Source organism: Cyprinodon tularosa, unplaced genomic scaffold, assembly GCF_016077235.1.
Source record: "Cyprinodon tularosa strain WSP-4 unplaced genomic scaffold, ASM1607723v1 ctg916, whole genome shotgun sequence".
Classification (NCBI taxonomy): domain Eukaryota; kingdom Metazoa; phylum Chordata; class Actinopteri; order Cyprinodontiformes; family Cyprinodontidae; genus Cyprinodon; species Cyprinodon tularosa.
In genome coordinates this window covers 38,112-56,742 of record NW_024039692.1, presented here as the reverse complement: position 1 = coordinate 56,742, position 18,631 = coordinate 38,112, and the positions used below count along the sequence as shown (strand labels likewise).

Below are 18,631 nucleotides of genomic sequence, written 5' to 3'. Positions count from 1 at the left end.
CCCCATCTACAGAGACTAGTAGAACAATTTCACACTGATTTTGCATCAATAGGTCACATGACCTGGGAGCTATTGACCAAAAATACTCAATTTTAACTTAAAAATTGGTAAAAAATAAAAAAAAAAACTATCTCAATATAATGAGATAGTAACTCAATATAATGAGATAGTATCTCATTATAATGAGATAGTAACTCAATATAATGAGATAGTAACTCAATATAATGAGATAGTAACTCAATATAATGAGATAGTATCTCATTATAATGAGATAGTAACTCAATATAATGAGATAGTAACTCAATATAATGAGATACTATCTCATTATATTGAGTTACTATCTCATTATATTGAGATAGTTTTTTTTTTTTTTTTTTTTACAGAGTGGCGGAAACGGGCTTCCATAGAAACGGGCTTCCATATGTTTTAAATGTTATTTTCGGGGTAAAGTTTAATTCTGTATTAAACATCAGCCCTTATTTTGAAAGCCCGTAGCGGAAGTTGCTGTCACTTCCGGTTAAAATAGCTTTCCTTTCCCTGTCAGTCCGTACAAGGCTCAGGTGTGTAGAAACTTCTTTTCTGTGAAAATGAGCGACACCGGCTTGTCAGAGGCAGCAGTAGCAGCTTGTAAAGATGGAGACCCTTTAACTAAGGTAAGCAGACAGTTGTTGGGGTGAACTAACCAGTAATAAACTAACTCAACAGGCCAAACACTTTGACAGGTTAACCCGTTTGCGCTGCGTCCATTATCGGACATATCTCTGTTCCTAAAGGTGGTAAATTTTTCGATGGATATTGAATTTTGTTTATTAGGTCATGGTTGGGATGGGGAATGCTAGCTGCAAACGTGTTATCAGCCATTTAGCTTATTTAGCCTAACTTAGCTCAACGTTGGCGTGCCCTTTTCTCGCGCGGCGATAATTTATCTGCTAAACTTGTCTGAAGTCTTGTCTCGCGTCATGAACGTGCGCGTGTCCGCCGAGTGCGCGCAGCAATCAAGAGTTCATTATTAATTGCAACGACGGGATGTTAACTGGCTCTACCGTCGCAGATTGTGTCCTGCTGCTGACTGCGGGAATGAAATGGACGGGAGTGGAGCTCTGTCTGCAGGAACAAGTCAGAACTTGCTGAAACTCCAACATGGAGGCTAAATTTTCTTCTCTATTTCACAGAAAATTCCTTTAAAACAGTGAAGCAGTCAAACTGATGGATAAACATGCCAGCAATTCCCAAATGTATCCAAGCTAAATTTGAAATAAACAGACTTTTTTAGGAACTATCCTTGCAGGTTAATTAATTCTATCATTAAATTTGACTTGATACATGCAAATGTGATTCATTTTGTTGCATTTATTTTCGGGGGTTGTGTAAGACCGATACACAAAATGTCAGATAATTATGGTGGGAAAATAATGCAGTAGACACTAAAAAAAATGTTGTGGGTATGTATTTTGGTATTTCTTTGGCAGCTGAACTGTTAAACATTCTTCACACTCATTTGTGAATATTCCTCCAGGCTTTTCACCAGTTTCTGATTAAGCTTAGGTCTTTACTTTGATTAGACCATTCAAACAATATTTTTAGATCTGGTTGCCTTTTTAGTCCCGTTAGATTTTCATTTTCTCCAAATTTTTGGAGGTTCCCAGTTACTTCCACAGCCAGGGGGCCGCCAGGAATTTGGGGCCCCATGAAAGAGATTGATGTTGGGCCCTCAATTCTCCAATAAAAAAAAAAATCAATCAAGCTTTTAACCTGCTATAAAGATGCACTGAAGATAATCATTTACATTGTCAATGTAATCTTTTTAGTAATATTTCTACAAAGGAAAATTATCAGAATGGTATACAATAACTTTAAACTTTACATTTACATCCTATCAACGTAACTTCTTATTGAAAACAATAAGCTGTATCTATGTACCGTACACATAAATAGAAAATAGGTTTAGGGTTGAGAATATATATTCCTATTAGGTTTCACTATAACTTCATTAAAGGACAGATTATTTTTATGCTGGCCCTGATCTGATCCCAGTTTATTTTTCACTAATCTGTGCTTGTAATGACAAACCATATATTTTTTTTTATGTGGCAGCTTCAGGCTGCTCATGAGAATGATCAAGATTTATAGATGTCTTTTAATTGTTATTTAACCTAAATATAACAATCTAACTAAACAGTTTTAATATTGACACAGATTTTATTTAATGTAAATATCATGTTAAACATCTACTAGCATTTAACGAATGTTAAACCTCTGATAACTACGTTGTTTTCCTCTTGCCTGGTCTGGTTGGTAGAGGTAAATTCTCAGCTCTGGGAGATTTCTGGCTCAGCTGTTTGGCCTTTTTGTTATTTACAGACACACAATGGACTCAATAATTGCTGGATTAATCCTGTTTTTTTTTCTTGAAAATTAAAAACGAATCAACAAAATAATAATAAAAAACGTACAATCCTGCTCTGTTTCAGACGCACCCAGTCTCATTAATGATGTGATTCCCCTCCGACATTAAGGAAGAATAACTAGTTGTACCCAGCAGATAGCTGTCTTATTTTACTCAACAGGTTAATAATCTATCGTTAATTTTAACTATTCAGTTAAAAAAACCTTTCTGAAAAAAAAGAGGGCGGAAAAACTGGGTCAGGGTATCGGACAGTTTCTCTCTCCTCTTTCTCCTTCATTTCTCTTTTTAAAATCCAGACTTTAGGGTGCTGCATTTTTCAGCCATGCTGCTATGACTTTTATTTTATTATTATTATTTTTTTTTTTTTACACATTTTCTTGTGCATCTGTTTCTTTCGTTGTCTCTACGTCAAATGACCTGCATGTAGCATTTAAGCCCCGGTACGAATGAACTGCCGATGACAGACGAGGAGACCTGATGCGATGCAGCCAGAATGCGAGAACCAAAAATGTATTGCAATTTCACGAGAGGGGGAGTGTCAATATATTCATGCTTTGTTTCACTGTTTACTGCTTTAAATATAAGGGAGAACATGAAGATAAGTTATCTTACTGCTGGATTTTCTTTTCATATTTCAAATAATATAGTGGGACAAATCTTTTCTTCTTCTTTTGGGCCCCCCACACACACACACACACACACACACACTCAAGGCCCTTAGAATCTTCCTAGAATCAACTTTTCCCCCATACGGCGCCCCTGCCCACAGTGTTCATTCTCCGATGATGGATGGAAGTTCAGTCAATCATTTCACAGCGTTGTGATATTTTCAAAGCTGGGAATAATTTTTTCATAACATAGCCCTGCTTTAAACTGAACTGAGTGGCTGAAATATAATTTAAAAAGGACACTTTAAAAATAAAAAAGAACCCTGAAAACCATTTATCTGTCTTGTTTGCTGCAATTCATAAAATTCCAATTTTAAGCCATGCTTTTAACTTAACATGTAGAAAAGCTCAAGCGGTGTAAATACTTTAGCAAAGCAATACTACATGGTTTTTCCCCCAAGTAACAGTTGTTCAGAAGGAAGGGAGCAGGAAAGAGGTGAAAGCCATAATCAGCAGAGATAATGCTTGTCTGTAGCAGACTCTGACAGCAGAGGGGTTTTGTGCTTTCAAAGAGACGTTTTTAGGGCAAAATGGAGGCAGCTTTTTGTTTGACACAGTCTTAACAGGATTTGTATCACCAGATTAGATCTTCTTACATTAGCTTTGGTACATCTGGTATCGGATCTCATCTAGGTTTATGGCTTCTGCATGTCTGAAGCCCCAGAACTGAGATTTGCACAACACAAGCAGCATTCATGTACTTCTTACTCTGCATGGAAGTTACAGTAAACAAGCATAAAGAGACCCATATTGGATTACTAGTGTGAGCTGTGATGGTGAGTTTTGGTGTTATGGAATTATCTATATTGGACAGGCTTCAACATTTTGCAACTCTGACCCACTTCTAAGATAATGCATTTAAAGGGATAGTTCGGGATTTTTGACATGAATCTGTATGGCATCCCCATCACCAGTGTCATGCAATCACACTGACTTACCCCTGGCAGCATCCTGTGAGCAGAGTTCTCGTCCAGCTTTGGTCAAGCCGAAAGTAGTCCGGCAGGTTTGCTAGACCCAGCGAAATAAAACGTTTCTCTTCCCAAAACATTGTGTTCAAAAGAGTGATATTTTTGCATCCCAAAAACATTGTAGTGGAAAAAGTCACACGTCGTTATCACTTGGTCCTATTTTCTCTCTGTTCGTATCAGTGCGCGCCGTCATTCTGACAGCGAGCTCAACTTTTCCAGCTCATTTCAGTGCTGTTGTTTGTGATGCAGACAGCAGCTGCTGCAACTCCGACATCCTCATCAATGGAAAGGTTCTGTATCTCGGGCATTACTAAATCCCACTCGTGGCAACAGTAGCATCCACCTCTGTCTGCATTAATTCGCACTTGAAACAAGTGCACCATGATTTGTCGGCCACCCTGGATATCGCAGCTCCAGCTGAGGCTCCTGTGGCTCCGGCTTCAGCTTCCATCACTTCTCTGTCCACCCTCTCTCTTTCTGCCCGATCTAACTCCATTTGTCGAAGTTCATCGTCAGTGTACTCGGGTTCATAAAGATATCCCTTTGGCTCTAAGTGGAAGTCGATGTTTTCCTCGTCGCTCTCGTAGTCAGACATCTTCCCCAGTAGTAAACAATCGTGAATCAAACAGGTAGGCCCTTAACCTGACAACAGCCAGATGCATGCCTCGCTCCGCCCAGCTAGGAGCTAGGTGGAGCGAGACATGCATCTGGCTGTTGTCAGGTTAGTAGGCCCTAGCTGTCAGGTCATGGTGTCGCGCGCACTGATACGAACAGAGAGAAAATAGGACCAAGGGATAACGACGTGTGACTTTTTCCACTACAGTGTTTTTGGGATGCAAAAATATCACTCTTTTGAACACATAATGTTTTGGGAAGAGAAACGTTTTATTTCGCTGGGTCTAGCAAACCTGCCGGACTACTTTCGGCTTGACCAAAGCTGGACGAGAACTCTGCTCACAGGATGCTGCCAGGGGTAAGTCAGTGTGATTGCATGACACTGGTGATGGAGATGCCATACAGATTCATGTCAAAAATCCCGAACTATCCCTTTAAATGCAAGGACAGAATAGATGTTTGTTTAATGCATTCTGGTTGGTTCCTATTTGAATGTAACATGTTTAGTCAGAATTAGGGCTGCAACAACGAATCGATAAAATCGATAGAAATCGACTTTTAAATGCGTTGGCAACGAATTTCATCATCGATTAGTTGTGTCGCGCGATTATTGCGTCATCCGCCGCGCCGTCATCACTGCCTCTTGACTGAAAGAGGAAGAAAAAAAAATGGCAGAGCGAGTCAGCGCTGCAGGTGCAGTGTTGCCAACTCAGCGACTTTTCAGACCCCTCCAGCAACTATTTTTCAAAAAAGCGACTAGCGACAAATCTGGCGACTTTTTTCGGTGTCACTGGCGGCTTTTGGAGACTCTTACGTGAAAGCATGTATCGTTCCTACTCTGCCGTGGGGCGCCTGCCCCCACTCCCGCAGGGGTCCCTCTCAGCTGCAGTCAGAGCCTCAGCGTCCAGACTGCAAATGAAGCGCGCATGCACCGGGATTGACGGCGCAAATTGATCACAATAATTAAAATAGCCTGCGCTTTGTAAAGTGAAAAAAGTGATAACATGCAACTTTTTTCAAAAGAAATTAACATGGCACGGAACCACCATGTTTGTTTGGTTTTAAAGTGGGGAAACGTTACGTTAGTTTCTCAGGTAGCTCATCTGATGCTTTCCTTACCGTGTTAGTAGGTTACAGACAGTGATAAGGCTACTTATTTTACTTTTAATTTCATTTGAATTAGCTTAAGCAGCGTTTACATTTACTTTATAAATAAATTAACTTGCAAATTATGAGGGCAAGGCTTTTAAAGTTTAAATCTTCTGGCAAAGATAAAGTAAAGAAGATCCTGCAATTTATGGATGTAAAGCAGAATAAAATCCAGCAAGATCAGTAATATGTCAATTAATTATATGCCACATTCCCATGTAAATTGGAGTCTTTGGAGGATGTGTTCTTTAACACCCCTAGTTCTCTCATTTTTATTCCAAATACAATTTATAATTTGAATCACAGGGCTATTTTTATCTCTATGGTTCAGTATTTTCTCAAGTAGCAACTTTAACTGCTATACTTTCCTGTCTTAAAAGGCAGAACTCTTCTAGTCTAAAAAAACTCATTTGTTGAAATGGGGGGGCCTATTGTTTGAACCCCTTAGGGGCTTTTAAAAACAAAAATGTCTTTTTTTGCGCTTTATGAAACAAAGTAGCCTATATTTTGTGGATGTACAGCTACATTTCTCATGTAAGTTTGCGTAGTTTTAACACAAACATTTATTTTTCATATTGCACCAGTACAGTTATTGAGCAACCTGTACTTGTGTGCTTGTTTGTTCTGTCTAAAATGTTTATTTTGGAATAAACAGGTTAATATAAAAAATATTTTTTGTCCGATTCATCGATTAATCGAAAAAATAATCGTCCGATTCATCGATTTTTTTAAATAATCGTTAGTTGCAGCCCTAGTCAGAATATAACCGCTGCCTCTAACTGCACTGATAACAGCCGACTATAGAGGGGTGCATTACTCACTTGCACTAAAGACAGAATGCAGTGAAGAAAACTCTGCAATAGTGGGACGTTTCTTGGGGATTTTAGCTGGCCTCAAAAGGGGAAATGATTAAACAAGGTTTGGTTTATTTTCCTTTAACCTGCTCTGTTGGAAATTTGCTGCGTGCAAATCTAATTTGTTAAATTTCACGGTGTTAAGGTTTAGTTTAGAGTCCTGTTAAAGTGTTGGTACCTGCTTCTGTTAGATTTTGTCACATTTCAATGACAGTGAAGCATCCACAACATTCCCACTAGGCGTGTAAATCACAACAATTCATGGCAATTCAATTTCCTGAGGCAACAATTCCATTATTTTCGATACTCAAGAATCCTCCACGATATGATTCCGATTAATTTATTTTTTTCTTCTGTTTTTTTTAACCTTACAGGCTAGACAATGTTTCAAATTTGAAATAAATCAATGAAAGCCGTAATATTGTTATGTATTTTATTTGTGAAACAACAGCAAATAACTGAAGTAGCAAAGTTATAATCCACCTAGGCCTATAAAAACCTTATTCACTGAAAAAAATAATGCCTCTGTGTTATAGATTCTGAAAAGCCTTGTATCAGAAAATACTGCTATGAGTGCATAAGTGCACTAGCAGATTAAGTAACAAAAATAGGCCTATACTACATTCAGTATAGAATAACAATGCTCAACAAAATCGGTGCAATGAGTGCAAAAGTGCACTAGCAGCAAATGGTTACAAAAAATAGGCCTGTACTTCATTCACTATGTCTGTCTTTACGCGAGTGTGTGTGTGTGTTCATGCGGAAAGAGCTCAGTGGCTTAAGGAAGCGAGGTAGGAGGGCAAAACGTCCAGGAACAAATGGATAAAAACAGACCGCGGGGGGGGGGGGGGGTGGATGAATCAATACTCTTCGGATCATCGACTGTTGGATCGACACATCGATACAAAACGATTATTATTTCCACCCTTAATTCCCACTCTGAGCCATTGTGGTGGCAGAATCATGATGTATGGATTCTTCAACTTCTGCACCATGGATTTAAGTGAATGTAAAGAGCTTGCAGAATATGGACGAAAAACAGTCTCATTGGAATCTGCCTTTTTTTTTAACACCGAATTTTAAACACTGAATTTTTTTATTATTAAGTTTTAAACACTGAATTTTTACACCCCTGTCTGCCAAGGCTCTTGGTTTGATCCGGAAGAAGCGGCCAGCGGCAAACTTTTTTTCTTCATTTCGGCCAAAGGCAACATGGCGGCGGCAAACAGACAGGGGTGCAGTACTAGCTGTCATCGGCTCAGTTGTTTCACCCACTCTGATAAGAGGAAAAACTCTAATAGCTGTCTGTTAGTAGCTAACTGACGTTTTGTAATTCTATCTTACAAAAAAAAAAATCCTCATTTAGCTTTATTCAGCCGGGAACAGCGCTGAGCGCAGTGTCACGTGACCAAATGAGCTAATTTCATTGGCTAGAAGCTGCTCGACTCTATCGAGTGTAGATTGCTTTGGCTTGGTCAACACTTTTGCAGCTGAATTTTTTCCTGGTGAATTTTTACCAGATAAAAATTGAGTGTAATGTCTAAAAAAATGTAGTGTTTAAAATTCGTTGTTAAAAAAATTCAGTGTTTAAATTCGGTCTTAAAAAAAAGGCAGATTCCAATGAGACTGTTTTTCTTCCATAGCAGAAGACCATTGCAGAAGTTTACCTTTCAACGGATCAAGGATATAAACATGTGGTTTTATGGAGCCCTGACCTGGTTGGGCTCCGAGTATAAATGTTTGCCATACTTTATCATTTTTGTTTATGTAGAAAATCGTTAAGCGGTCTGCTAGAATGATTTACTATTGATTCAGAGCCTCAGACTGCTTCACCACGAGTTTGCTTCTCACCATGACTGGCTGAGCTGGTTATTGTTGTTGGTGGAAGTGATATATTTTTGTCTTTGTAATGAACCTCTAATTTTATGGCTGTGTTTCAGGATTTTATGATGCAGCAAACTATGCTGAGGGTGAAAGATCCAGTTAAGTCCTTGGATTTCTACACCAGGATCCTTGGCATGACGTGAGTTTGGGTTTGCAACCTGAGTAATTAAATTAAAAAGCTCTGCTATTTTCATTAAATTTGGCAAAAAGTGTTTAACATTTGTATATGTATGTTTTAGTTCTTTTCTTCAGCTCATGTTTGTACCAAATGACTGGTGGTTTCCATACATGAATCAATCCTGCCTTATGAAGGTTTCTCTCTGCTGTGTTATATGTTGCAGGTTACTGCAAAAGTTTGACTTTCCCTCCATGCGCTTTACGCTCTTCTTTTTGGGCTACGAGGACAAGAAGGAAATCCCTGCAGATGTGAAGGAAAGGACAGCCTGGACCTTTTCAAGGAGAGCCACCATTGAGCTGACACAGTAAGGATGACGGGTGACACTATGGCAGTAACGCTTCTGACCTTAATTTTTCAAAAAAGGCTTTGAGTTTTGTAGTACTTTGGCCATAATTTAATCAAACTAAATGATTTAATGTAGGGTGAATGCCATAGTCGATGCAGGAGTTTTAATGTATGTTTCCAGTAGTTATAAATTAAGTCTATAAATGTTATGAGTGCTTAAGGTGTTGATGATTTATATTAATCTCATGTAATTTTACATCAAAATCCTGCAGCAGGACATACCAGATGGTTCTGAGTTATGAATCAAACAAGCTTATTTTTAACGTTATTATCCTACATTCAGTAGCTCCACAGCAGCACTCTGACTTATAGCTAGTAAAAACCCATGTGTGTGTGTGTGCTGACATCAGAGGGAGAAGTCTTTTGGAGCTAGCTTAGCATTCCTTAATGGAGATGGATGGAAACACTGATGATTGTTCCAAAACATCTAATCTGTGGTTGAAACATCAGTTAGTTTAAATTCAGGAGACAGTAGTGATGCTGAGGGACAGGGAGGAATCGCACCTTAAAGTTGTAGGGAAGTCATATTTAAATGTCAAATCATAAATGTACTCTTTATCAGACGATTATGTCCCAAAAGTTAGAAAATTTCAATTTTTAACAAAATCCTGTCTTAAAATCAGTTTTTTTTTTTTTCATTATCTTCTGCAGGCCAGTTAGTTATACGTCAGCCTGAACACCTAAATTCAGCCAATCATTTATCAACAGTCATCTGTCAATCAAATTTTCAGTCATAGCATCTTGATTCATATGTCGCAGCTCATATACGCAACGGTTGAAATAAGAAATCAGAATAATTACCTTTCCCATTGAGTTCGGTCCCAGTGTTCACGGGGATGGACGTCTGTGTCTTCAGCAGGCGTAGAGCTAACAGAACTGGCAGCGTTGCGAGACAAGGGCTCAAACATGTACGGCTGTAAGCCTTCTACACCAAACCAAGCTTCTGCCGCCCTGGCGTGCTCTTCCACAACATCTTCATCCCCGCTTTCCTCCTCTAAATAAAAAATGTATGGAGAAGACTCGTCCACGACCTCCGACACTAAACTCTCCTCCTCTTGCATGTTTCCGCTGTCCATAGCATTCCTTGACAGTGTCGTTTCTAAGTCACCAATTTAGTGCTACTTAGTCCCAATGGAATTTTCCATTGGGAACCTACTAGCACTAAGATGCTAACTAGTTAGCAAGATGCTTCCTAGAAACCAGCCACAATCAAACTTCTGCCACAACAATCCCGCCCCCTTGATAAACGACCAATCCCATTCACTTATTCACTTGTGTCGGGCATGTCTCGGGAAAATTTGGAAATGCAACGTTTGGAACAGCCGCTTCCCTATGACTTTAAAGTATAAATAAGTCTCTGTACTTAAAGCTAGTGATGGGCAAGTGAAGCCTCATGAAGCAATGAAGCTTTCCAACGCAAAGTGTTAAAAAAAGTTCATTACTCGATGCTTCATTCATCACTCACTAGTGACATCTGCTGGTGAAACTGTAACAGCCTTGTTACTCAGTTGGATCATACTTCCAAATATTAGGAAATGCAATATTGTCACAAAGTTTTCACCAAACTCATGTTTAGTAAGAGGAGAATCCTATTCAATTGTCATGTTTTAATTATTAAAATGATTTGTAGCCAATCTAATCCTTGACCATCAGTGGTGGTGTTAGGTTTTCTTTTATGTCATGGACTTATTAGACAATGAAGATGTGTTACTTTAATGTATTGAGAACTGAGTGACTGTTGCTGCAGACTCTGTGTACTTTGAGCTTGAAACTTGCTTCCTTAAAGACAGAATTTGTTTAAAATCATCTCTTCCTAGGAGTTCTAGTTCTGATTCTTAATATCAAGTTACACATAGAGTTTGCCTCTTCTAATGGCTTTTAGTCTGGTTTTGATGTGTGATTCTGATGCATCTCCTGATTAAACAAAAGAAAATATAGAAATTTCTGGATTTTAGGTTTAATTGTTTTTATTTAGGAATAGGACTTTTTTCACTGTTTCAGGTTGTGATCTGTCATCTCATAATACTCCCACATATGAGAGGTTTTTCTCTTTTTTGACGGCTCCATTTCAACCACTGCTGATGAAAACTGTTCTGCTGATACCAAACCACCTACTACAACCCACGAAGAAACAGGATTCATCGCGCTTTTATTTTGAAAACCGACACGCAAAATGAAGCAGTCACGTGACCAATGCAATGCGAGGCCTCGTTTGTTGCCAGTCACGTGGTTTTCAACAAGACAACACAGGCCTCGAAGCGGGGCTTCATTGACACGCCCCCTTATTACTCGGTACAAGCCTCGAAGCCTGGCTTCAGATAGCCCATCACTACTTAAAGCTGTAGATTGTGATCTAATTGTCTTGATGAAAGCTCCAGGTGAAATCAAACTAAACAGGAAGATATTTGATATCAACTTTTTCTGTTTTTCTTTCAGTAACTGGGGTTCTGAGTCTGATGACAGCCAGTCTTATCACAACGGGAACTCTGATCCACGGGGATTTGGTAAATTGTCCTACTTCTACAAAAAATCATAGATTAGAATCCCAGTGGACGACCAGCTTCCTACTGGTTTATTTTCTTAAAGATGTCAGACTAAAGCCTCTTGGTTAAGATTTGTATAAATGTATCATTTTAGCGTGATAGGGATGAACCCTTTCTGTGTGTGTTTTTCATAGGACACATCGGGATCGCGGTTCCAGACGTTTATGCAGCTTGTAAGTTGTTTGAGGAGCAAGGAGTAACATTTGTCAAGAAGCCAGATGATGGTAAGATGGAGTTGAAAATAAATATCTGTCCAGTCCCTACAGACCTACAGTAAATATTTAAAGTCTTAATGTATTTATCAGATTGAGGTTAATAAAAGAAATGTTCAACTCCTCCTCCTCAGGTAAAATGAAAGGCCTGGCCTTCATCCAGGACCCTGATGGATATTGGATTGAGATCCTGAGTCCTAACAACATGGTGTCAATCACGTCCTAAAACAGCATCCTTCCTGCAGATTTACATGAGGCCTGGCCTGCTGTGGCTTCACTAGGAGAGAGCAGCAACATTAGGAAACGTGTGTGAAAGAGCTGTGAGCCAGTGGATTGAGAACGGTATGAGAGGCAGTAAGGATACCCCAGCATGGCTCGGACGAATAATGGACTGATTAGACACGACTTAATGCAATTATACATTTCTCTACTTTAGAAAGTTGTTGCTTTTTCTGTCATCATCTTGTCCGAAGCTCAAATAGTTGAAATTACAGTAAAATAAAAATAAAATCCACAGCTTAAACTCTGACTTTTTCCTGTTTCATTTTAGGGATTTAGACATGAGAAAACATTCTGTCAGCTAAGATGATGGGAAACTGAAAAGGCTTTGTGTTAAAAAATACCTTATAGCTTTAATCAGCAGACTTCATTTTAGTGAAAGATTTACTGGCAAGTAAAGGCTAGACACCAATGGGGGACACCATTTGTAAGGGGTATGCAAGTGATGAAAACTGGTAACCTGCCCTTGTTCAGTGTTATAAATCAGAAAAGATTACTTTCCCTCGATCAATTAGGTTTTTTTTAGGAAAGCAAGTTCTACCTTTGCAGAGCCAAATCATATCCCAGAGGTCCAAATTTCACAGAGAATCCTCCTAAAATAGAATAAAAGGTTACTCAAATTTGCTAGTTCTCTACACTGCTTCTTCACCCCAAGTAACTTTTAAAAACTTTCAAGAGAATGGATTGAGTTTCCCCATCCTTGGTAAGTGGTTCCTTTAGTTTAGCTCTGAGCTATCATTATTACTGTTTTGATTCACAGTGTGATAAATCATAAAGCAGGCTTTTAAAACAGTTTAGAATAAAGTAAAGTCCCACAATTATATTTTATTTGTGCTGCAGCTCTCCAGGAAAAGCATGGTTGAAGTCATCATCCTGCACCACCTTCCTTATAAAAGGACTTTTTTGTCTTTAAAACGAGGAAAGAGAGAAGATACAATGCTAAAATGAAAGGGATTAATAAACATAAGAGGGGCAAAAAAAAAAAATCTGCTTCTCCTGCAGAGCGGGAGAACAAAACAGAAAACATTTCCGTTACATGTAGCTAAAACGTTTAATTCCTTAATCAGTTATAAAACTGATAAAATTGGTAACTTCTCAAAGTTATGAGCTTGATATGAGCCCAACTCTGTTTGTTTGTAGGCAAGAGGAACGACTAGGCTCCTCTTGCTCGTCAACTCCAGCTGTCTCATCATGTTGTATCCCATATCAAAGAGGTTTCCAGAATTTCCTTCTTTCATCTGCAGAATAAATGGCCAAGCTCCATCTTATATCAGAGATCTGATTGCTCCTTATGTTCCTAACAGAGCACTTCGCTCTCAATCTGCAGGTTTACTAGTGGTTCCTAGAATTTCTAAAAGTAGAATGGGAGGCAGATCTTTTAGTTATCAGGCTCCTCTCCTGTGGAACCAACTACCAGTTTTAGTCCGTGAGGCAGACACCCTGTCTACTTTTAAGGCTAGGCTTAAAACTTTCATTTTTGATAAAGCTTATAGTTAGGGTGGCTCAGGTTATCCTGAGCTATCTCTATAGTTATGCTGCTATAGGCTTAGACTTTTGGAGGACATAGGGACCCCCATTTCATCATTCTGCTTCATTCTCTCTCTGTTCTCCTATTCTGCAGAATCTGTTAGTTCAATCTCTAACGTTCTGCTCTCTCTGCTTTCTCTCATAGTAGCTTCATCTGGTCTGTTCCTGTTTGGCTGTGACTCCATCCTGGAGAGAAATATCAGCTGTGCTGCTGCCATCAACACCTTTGTTTATAGATGTTTGAGATCGGCCTGTTTTTCAGTGTAGTCCTATTTCTCTGACTGTGACTGGCTGTATGTGCTCTATTTCATCCTCTGACATGGGAGCTGGCTCGGAGCTTGTCTGCCTGGCTGTGTGTTTCCTGGATGGGGCCGCCTTTTACAGCTGCTTCTTTCTGTCTGCTTCTGTCTCCTTGAACCCCAGTTCAGATGAACCCTCGGCAGATGGCCGCTCACACTGAGCCTGGTTTTGCTGGAGGTTTCTTCCTGTTAAAAGGGAGTTTTTCCTCTCCACTTTCGCTACAAGCATGCTTAGTGTGAGGGATTGCATTCGAGTCAATGAGTCGATGCAATCATCTGGTTTTCCTTAGATAGAAAACTTTGAGTCAATTTGAATGCATGATCTGGTGATCTGTAAAGTCACTGAGATAAGGTGTTGGGAATTGGTGCTATAGAAATAAACTGAATTGATTTAAATTGCCCTGATTGCTCTGTTGCTTTAAAGCTGCCATGCATGTAGCAGAAGGAGGGCTTTTTCCTCTCCCTCATCAGAACCCCATTTGGTTTGGTTTTTATTGGTTTGGTTGGGTTTTGTTTAGTCTGTTTTGTTTAATTCTGTTTAGTAATGGTCTTTTCATAATCTATTTTGGTTTCTTATTTCAGGTATTCTCTTTCTAGTTTTTTTCTATTATTATTATTTATTAAAGATCATTTAATAAATTAAAATGTCTTTTAATCAGAAAATCCCACCAAACAAGCCTGGTGGATGTAACGCGCTGCATATGCATCCATTCACATTGATCTGAATTTTCTTTAGCTTGTTATCGGATCCGCTTTTTTGCCACTAGAGGGGGCTCTTAACCAAGTTTAAGTTTTAGGCCAAAATTTTAACCATTCATTGCTGCCAGTTCATCCATCTCTTCTTTTCATCTTTTCTATTTAAATCCTTAAATACCTGCAATATATGTACAGTGATTCTGTGTATGTATCGCTCCTGAATGGATTGAGAACTCTAAAATAAATTGGAATTTTGACATAAAATGTGGAGGAGGAACTTCTCAATTAATTGGAACATATGTATATTAGGCCTTCCTTCACAATCTGGAGAACTCTAGTAATATTTTTTGCTAGGTAAATGTAAAAATGTTTATGTGTCATGGCTGTGCTGTTGAGGTGAACTCACTGCTAACAGCTGCAGGCTGTTCACTATGAAATCGTAGGATCAGTCCACTCTCCTGATGGCATTGTTGATTTAGAAAATAAGCAATGTTCTGTTAGAAATCCAATGGTCCGACCTCAAATTAAAGTTTTTTTTTTTTTTTTTTAAAGCACCATGTTATTAAAAAAAGGAAAGATATTTTTCTGCTCCAGTAGAATATCTTTTTTATTCCAGGGACAGAACTGGGCCTTCGGTTCAGAACCAGCTTTAATGACCAAACTTTTTTGCATCAATTCAACAGAACTTTGTGGCTGTCAGCGGACGGATATTTGAGTCTAGACTAAAAAATATCTTTAAAAACATGTAAAGGGATTTTTCTAGTTTTTTTTTTCATACACATTATAAATACCTTGAATATATTGTTCTAAATGTGTAAAACGTTTCCTAACCATTAAGAATATTATCTAAAATGCTTTGGGTATCTGTGGCTGTGTCCAAACATCAAAATTTCCCACAATGCACCTTGAAAAGTAGCACGTATCCATGGCCACTAGATGAGCAGGTATATCTCAGACAGAGGCTAGATGGGGGGGCCAGGGGTGGCCACCCTTAGCCAATCATTGGTCACCCCTTTGGCCACCTGTACCATTTTTTTCTCAAGTAGAATATTCAAAACATTTTAATTTTATATATATTAACAATTACTTGACAACAAAAACAATGTGGTTAATTATGCACATCAACATTAGAGATGATTAGTACAGAATTCATGCAGATTTTGTGTTATTTGCTGCAAAGAGAAAATAATGTATCTCTGCAAATCATCTAAGAGTCTTCAGTGAAATAATAGATACTGTAAATAACTATTTAAATAAAAACCTATTAAATTATCAATTTATGTAGATATTAGTACTTGTAAATATCAATTTAATGCAGAATGATATGGATAAAAGTAGGCAAGTAATGACGATGGAAAAGATGTTCGCTACAGAACTGAAACCTGAAAGAATTTTATCCAATATACCTTTTATCTAGACAGATGTTTAAATATATGCATCTATTTGTTAGCAAAGGCCGTAGGAAACTATAGTTAGTCTTTATTTAGAAATATGGATGTTGTGCTTGTTCCTGTTGGAACAGTGTAGATTGACCCTGAGGTCAACTTTTGGCCCCCCCTCAGTATACATTGGTTGGTGCCTTGCAAGAGCTCTCCTCGCAAAGCATTATGGGATTTGTTTTTGGGACCAAAGAACAAAGATCACGTGGGGAGTCGGAGTCATGTGACCAACAGGGACTTAAAATTAGTGATCATTTGTTTGAATGGTGAGTAAACTGAGGTCACTATAAACTCTCCTTACTAGTCCCCAGTCTATATAGCGATGGAGGGGTTAGGGCGGACGCACAGATAAAGCCTGTGTTTCAGGTTTTTTTGGGTGCGGCTAAAGGGGCGGTCTGTGATGTGACGCAGCACAGTTTTGGGTTAATTTTGGATTTTCTTTTTTTTTTTGCTCTATTTATTATGGCAAGCTGTTGCCATGGTTAATGGGAAGGTTGTTTTGCAGTGAATTCCAGAGGACACACCTGCAGCATTTCAGAGCAGAACAACATGTTGTTTTTTCATTACTTTGAGATCTAATTTTAAATGCTTAGCTGTGTTTTTTATCATAATTTGGCTGGCTGCTTAATAACACACATTTCTTCGGTTCGACAAACTCAGAAAAAATATGTATTGCTACTTTACAAGGACTTTAACAGAACACAAAAAATGAAACAAATATCTATAGTCTTTCAAAAAAGGTATGAGAATACTCTGGTGACTGATGGGTTTTTTTGTTATCATGAGTGCGAAGGCCATGGGGAACAAACTCGGGGCTTGCCTGGAAGCAAAACTTCGAATACAACCCCATTTTACAAAGCAGGGTTTTCAATCCAGAGTAATCTGGGGTTTATTCTAGCATATCCTGAATTTTCCATAAGCTAAGAAGCTGTTGAGGTCAGAGTTCAAATACCCCAAAGACGTCTTTGTCTGGAAAGGGTAACAGATGTTTTATTACTTCCGGAGAAATGTCTCATCTTAAATTGACTTTAAAAATACATCAAATTTTAATATATTCAGCAAATTAGATACTTGTGAGAGCTTTTTCTTGGTACTAATAAGTGAATGGTATAAAATATTGGCAGTTGTAAAATGATCAGTGTAACATAAATTTTTTGAGAAACACATTTTGACTCAGAGCCAATCTCAGATAGGAGCTAGATCAAACCCAAGGCCTTATCGCCATCCAGTAGATCATCCAGTCTTAATCTTATCACCAGTTACTTACATTGCTTACCCAACAGGAGAAAACAAGAAATGTGCATCAAGATTTAAAACTCCAATATAAGCAATATTCAGGGGGAGTGTTGGCCTAGTGGTTAGAGCAGTGTGCTTGTTCTCTGAGAAGGTTGTAAATACCCGGTTCGATCCCCACAGCCTCTACTCTGGGTTCCTGAGCAAGGCCTGTAACCCCACACTGCTCCCTTAGCGTCGCAGCCCACTGCTCCCCAAGAGGATGGGTTAAATGCAGAGAGTGAATTTCTCGAATGTGGGATCAATAAGGTTCTATTTCTAAATGGTGAATCGCATTATCTGCATGCATTCCTTTGATTAGGGTTTTTGGTATACATGTGCTGGTGCTTAACTCAGAGTTAATTAGAAGCTGAGTTAAGTTACCAAATTAAGTTACCAAAACCTCTCCTCTCTCCTACTCTTTCGTTTGTCGTTGGGTCAACAGTAAGAACACAATCCAGGTTAGGAAAAGAACACCAGACTGCTGTGCTGAATCTGGACAGCCTTATGGCCGTCATTAGGCGACAGACACACACATAGATGATGTTTGTTAAATTGGTTCTACAGCAAGTTTCAGGAATTCTAGTTCTGGAGATCAGCTGTTCTGACCCTTTTTGGATGTGTTTCTGCTTTGACACACCAGAGTAACTTACTCAGGTCATTAGGACTCATAACTTGAGAATTTGACTGTATACTGAGAAGGTAATTCATCCTTTGATTTCAGTGGAAAAGCAGTGACACATCTACTGGAAAAGAACTACAAGAAAGGAAAAAAACGGTAGAAGCTCTCCAGCATAATACCCCAACCCTACATTTTTCTTTATCTTCTTAAAACTCCCTAAATCTGGGCTTACACTATGCAATTTCTTGCCCTTTTCGGTGATTAGGGTGGAATAATATAATCTAGGTTTGAAGTTTCTGAGTGCTGTAGTTTTTAATCTAGAGCAGAATAAATATGGTTAAGGTAGCAAGAAAAGAGGTTTAACGGCCTTTTAGCAGTTTTCTAACTCAGAATATGAAATATGAAGCCAATTTCAGCTTTGTGCTCAAATACATAAAATTACCTTAGAATGTGCTTATAGGAAAAGTCAGGTCAGCAAGGAATAATCAATGGATCACTATTTACACCTAAAACTAATACATTCACTGGGATTTAATGAATTTAGCGTTAATCAGTAAAAATATAAAATAATATTTTCCTCGTGATCACTAAGTCTGGGAGCGGTCCATTTTTGCCCAAATAGGGTAACACCAAACTCCTACCATCTTCCAGCAGTGACGTCACGGTGCGGTAAG

At 38.6% G+C, this 18,631-nt stretch overlaps 1 protein-coding gene across 1 annotated transcript; it reads left to right on the top strand.

Annotated features, from left to right (window-relative positions):
• The first annotated feature begins 499 nt into the window (after positions 1-499).
• glo1 (glyoxalase 1) lies at positions 500-12,346 on the top strand. Its single transcript, XM_038274431.1, has 6 exons — positions 500-653; positions 8,602-8,684; positions 8,887-9,027; positions 11,505-11,572; positions 11,746-11,835; positions 11,958-12,346. Exons 1-6 carry the CDS (start codon positions 588-590, stop codon positions 12,047-12,049), a joined length of 540 nt encoding a protein of 179 aa, XP_038130359.1. The 5' UTR covers positions 500-587; the 3' UTR covers positions 12,050-12,346.
• Positions 12,347-18,631: the final 6,285 nt, after the last annotated feature.